Here is a 1031-nt window from a genome sequence, read left to right on the forward strand (position 1 = left end):
AAGTTAATCGAACGCAAACACGCAGTAGAAAGACATTTTTAAATCCGTCTCTTGTAACACGACATTTCCCTCTGACTTCTTATATTATGTATGTCATATTTAAAATTCATATGTAAAATCGTTTAAAACTCATATATTTGTTGTAAAGATTACTTTCTATGGGTATTTAGTGTTTAGTTAGTGGGTAAAAGCGAGGCGCGAATGTCGTTTACAGAAGCCGGGTTTAGGTAGTGTACCATTCGCGTACTCGGCTGCGTCACGAAGGAGCAATTTGAGGAAGATTCAACTTTATTTAAAAAGAAGGAAGGATGCTGCAAGATGAAGATTACGACTCAGACACGAGTGACGAAGATTTTGTGCCGCAAGGTTGGTATCTAGCGATGCGTTTTAGGAAACATGTGTGAAAGTCGTAAGATTTATCGTCAAGGAGAGACGGTGTGTGTCAGAAATCGCGTGTAGTATGTTTCTGCTTCAAGGGGATACCTGCCCTTGTTGTTGTTGTGGGGATGTGACTGTAGGCAATTATCCCAAAGCCCTCGACTTGCTTCGAAAGGAAACCGACGATGTCTCTTGCTACGGTACCGAATACAAAAGAGAGGGGGCGGGGGGGCACGGTGCATACCAGGGCGTTTACGAAGGTGCAAATGGAAAAGTGACTTTTTGACTAATACCACTAGTAGCAGGCTTTCATGCAGTGTCATGGAGCTTTACCCTGTTAATCTTCAATTCTCTGAAAGGCCACAATCACAGGCTATCCCTGCAGGCAGACAATGAAAGACCAGATGTTAAGTTGTAGTACAGTTTCAGTAAGTTTTTAGCTACCATCTTTTATATGACAAACAATGTCTGCAAATGACAGACTGAACTTCTGTGTTATTGGTAGACAAGTGTCAGAGAGCCCATAAAGAAAAACTAATCATTTGTGGATAAATATTTTTTTTTGTGATTGTTATTTCATCTAAGTAGTGTGTTCTAAGTGTGTTTGAAAATAAGGTACTTTTTTACTTTCACACAGCCATCCAACCTTGTTA

General features: G+C 40.2%; 1 protein-coding gene across 1 annotated transcript in view; it reads left to right on the plus strand.

Annotated features, from left to right (window-relative positions):
- Window positions 1-236: 236 nt before the first annotated feature.
- LOC119587127 (craniofacial development protein 1-like) overlaps window positions 237-1031 on the plus strand; it is a gene marked incomplete in the record, with an annotated part of 8795 nt that continues 8000 nt past the window's right edge. Inside the window, 1 exon segment of the mRNA XM_037935878.1 lies at window positions 237-366. Coding sequence (XP_037791806.1) covers window positions 309-366 — 58 coding nt within the window.

This window comes from Penaeus monodon, chromosome 22 (genome assembly GCF_015228065.2).
Source record: "Penaeus monodon isolate SGIC_2016 chromosome 22, NSTDA_Pmon_1, whole genome shotgun sequence".
Lineage (NCBI taxonomy): Eukaryota > Metazoa > Arthropoda > Malacostraca > Decapoda > Penaeidae > Penaeus > Penaeus monodon.